Source organism: Lottia gigantea (genome assembly GCF_000327385.1).
Source record: "Lottia gigantea unplaced genomic scaffold LOTGIsca_10, whole genome shotgun sequence".
In the NCBI taxonomy this organism is placed as follows: domain Eukaryota; kingdom Metazoa; phylum Mollusca; class Gastropoda; family Lottiidae; genus Lottia; species Lottia gigantea.
This window is the reverse complement of record NW_008706747.1, coordinates 3,427,131-3,430,677: the sequence shown is the minus strand read 5'-3', so window position 1 is coordinate 3,430,677 and position 3,547 is coordinate 3,427,131. Positions and strand designations below refer to the sequence as shown.

Sequence of the window (3,547 nt, the reverse complement as noted above, 5' to 3'; positions counted from 1 at the left end):
GCGGAATTTTGAATTTCAGCCTAAAAATTCCCCCCCCCCCCCCCAATCCCCCCCCCCCCCCCAATCCCCCTTCTGCTTTCCATATGTACTGTCGCGGAAAGTTGGGACAAATTCTGACTTATTATAAGGGACAAATAGTTTGTGTGGAGAAGAAAATATCATAAAATCGAAGTAAAGGGAGGTAATAACATTGTTTTAAACCAATTCAGACTACAACAGATAAATATTCCCAATTTTAGGAAATTAAGCCAAAAAACTAGCTGTCCTGATGAGGATTATTTATCTGAAACACGTATCGGCAGCATGAGATGAGCTCTAGTCAATTAGCTAATATTAACTGCTTTATAGGAACCTCTATTTCAAAACTAATTGTCCTGATGAAGATTGTATATCTGAAACACGTATCGGCGGCATGAGATGAGCTTTAGTTAATTAGCTAGTATGAACTCCTTTATTGTAAAGTTAATCTCTATTTTTAAAACTATCTGTCCTGGTGAGGATTGTATATCTGAAACACATTTCAGCATGAGATGAGCTCTAGTCAATTAGCTAACAGATCGTCTGATTTTAGAAAGGTAAACTCCATTTCTAAGACAAGTTATCATCCTTTTGGTTGGTTTATTTAACTAATGATGCAATATATAGATTTAAAAACGTTGGCATTCAAATAACCGAAATTGTCTCAAAATCGGATTACTACACCATTTCAATCTGGAACCGTTTCTATAGAAACAGGAACTTAAGAACGTGACGTTATCAGGAATTACTTTCTTGGAGAATTCTATTATGAAATGTTTGGTAAGGTACCGCGCGTGATTTATCTCTATATTTCATGGTCTGAGATTCGACTGGAACTATTTGCAGACGATGTAATTATCTGGAAACGTGTTGTTGGGTTAATTGGTTTGTTTACATGATTTGAAATAGTTTCACAGAAATAAGTTACATGTTAATGATTGGGTTTTGGGACAAAATTATTGCCTTGGTTCCATCATTTTTTAAATTGTCTCTTTCAAATACCACCCCACTTTGAATTCAATCTCAGATTTATAAAGGCCCCGGTTAGTGATGCAGGTCGGAGAGGGTAAAAATGGAAAAAGCATCTAGTCGTACGGGTGGAACATTAAACGGAGACCCCTTGTGATACTACTTCGTCTTGTACCTTGACTGCAATGGCTACCTTTCTTGTATCATGGAAGTTTGCAAGCGAAGCAACTTTATTGGATTGTATGTTCGCGAATATAGCCAATCAGAGTCATCGAAAGAAAGTCTGTAAACAATAAGCCATAATGTTTATAATCTTTGATTGACTGTATTCGTTAGTATTAAATCCAATCAAAGCCCTGCATTCGGTTATACTTGGAAGGTGGCTATTGCAGTCAAGGTATAAGACGAAGTTCGTAATGGCTTGACATTGTGAAGATGTGCAAAACTTTATCGTGGACCGAGATTTGAATCCCCATTCACCATGTTTTCGGCTTAACCAAGTATCTGACGTCATGTAAAGATTCCAACACTGTAACCGACTCGGCTACAGCCCGTTCTCAAAGTCTAAACCTCCTAAATTCCGAGACAAATAAAGAAGTACAAAATAGTTTAATAGCTTATCGATCGAAATGATGGCGAACATTTTTATAGAATGAAAATGCGTCTAAGATCTTTGGTAAACAAAGTTTGGACCTAATATCTTAAGGGTTTTTAACCTCTGCATTTTTATCGGGTAACATTTTGCTTCTGTTTCTCACTCATTTATGCAATTATATTTTCACTCATTTATTTACTTAGGTTTTCACCCCTTTATGCAATTAGGTTTTCACCCCTTTATGCAATTAGGTTTTCACCTATTTATGCAATTAGGTTTTCACCCCTTTATGCAATTAGGTTTTCACCTATTTATGCAATTAGGTTTTCACCCCTTTATGCAATTAGGTTTTCACCCATTTATGCAATTAGGTTTTCACCCATTTATTTACTTAGGTTTTCACCCCTTTATGCAATTAGGTTTTCACCCATTTATGCAATTAGGTTTTCACCCCTTTATGCAATTAGGTTTTCACCCCTTTATGCAATTAGGTTTTCACCCATTTATGCAATTAGGTTTTCACCCATTTATGCAATTAGGTTTTCACCCCTTTATGCAATTAGATTTTCACCCATTTATGCAAATAAACTTTCACCCATTAATGCAATTAGGTTTTCACCCATTTATGCAATAAGATTTTCACCCCTTTATGCAATTAGGTTTTCACCCATTTATGCAATTAGGTTTTCACCCATTTATGCAATTAGGTTTTCACCCATTTATTTACTTAGGTTTTCACCCCTTTATGCAATTAGGTTTTCACCCATCTATTTACTTAGGTTTTCACCCCTTTATGCAATTAGGTTTTCACCCATTTATGCAATTAGGTTTTCACCCCTTTATGCAATTAGGTTTTCACCCCTTTATGCAATTAGGTTTTCACCCATTTATGCAATTAGGTTTTCACCCATTTATGCAATTAGGTTTTCACCCCTTTATGCAATTAGATTTTCACCCATTTATGCAAATAAACTTTCACCCATTAATGCAATTAGGTTTTCACCCATTTATGCAATAAGATTTTCACCCCTTTATGCAATTAGGTTTTCACCCATTTATGCAATTAGGTTTTCACCCATTTATGCAATTAGGTTTTCACCCATTTATGCAATTAGGTTTACACCCATTTATGCAATTAGCAAAACATCTCTTTCATGCAATTAGGAAAACACCTCTTTTATGCAATTAGCAAAAGATCTCTTTTATGCAATTAGGAAAAGATCTCTTTTATGCAATTAGCAAAAGACCTATTTTATGCAATTAGGAAAACACCCCTTTTATGCAATTAGGAAAACACCTCATTTATGCAATTAGCAAAAGACCTCTTTCATGCAATTAGCAAAAGATCTCTTTTATGCAATTAGCAAAACATCCCATTTATGCAATTAGGAAAACACCCCATTTATGCAATTAGGAAAACAACCCATTTATGCAATTAGGAAAACACCTCTTTCTATGCAATTAGGAAAACACCCCATTTATGCAATTAGGAAAACACCTCTTTCTATGCAATTAGGAAAACACCCCATTTATGCAATTAGGAAAATACCTCTTTCTATGCAATTAGGAAAACATCCCCTTAATGCAATTAGACTGAAGCTATGATTATCTAGACTTAACCATAAGAAGACTTTTGAATGAGAAATAAATTTGATTGGTAAATACAAAGTAGCTTAGACTAACCAGACTATGAATAGACAAAACAGAACTGAGTAGCCTATTTCTGGATAACAAAGTTCAAAATTGCCGTCTGGCCAACAGGAAGTAACTGTAACTAAGTTATCGCTATGTTATCACATATGTTTCATATCCAATTTATGGTTTTTATAGTAATTGGGATAAAAATGGTTTCATTTAATAATCAAACTAAACCATCCCACCTATTTTATCAGTTCTTATTAATTTCCCAGACACAAATTTCATTAATGAGTTGCTTTTGTTTTGTGGATGTCGAAAGGTCTAAGA

At 34.7% G+C, this 3,547-nt stretch overlaps 1 protein-coding gene across 1 annotated transcript in view; it reads left to right on the top strand.

Annotated features, from left to right (window-relative positions):
* Positions 1–1,741: 1,741 nt before the first annotated feature.
* LOTGIDRAFT_109731 (hypothetical protein) overlaps positions 1,742–3,547 on the top strand; it is a gene marked incomplete at both ends in the record, with an annotated part of 22,834 nt that continues 21,028 nt past the window's right edge. The window contains one exon of the mRNA XM_009046216.1: positions 1,742–2,697. Within this exon, the coding sequence (XP_009044464.1) occupies positions 1,742–2,697 (956 nt within the window). The remainder of the gene's footprint in view (positions 2,698–3,547) is intronic.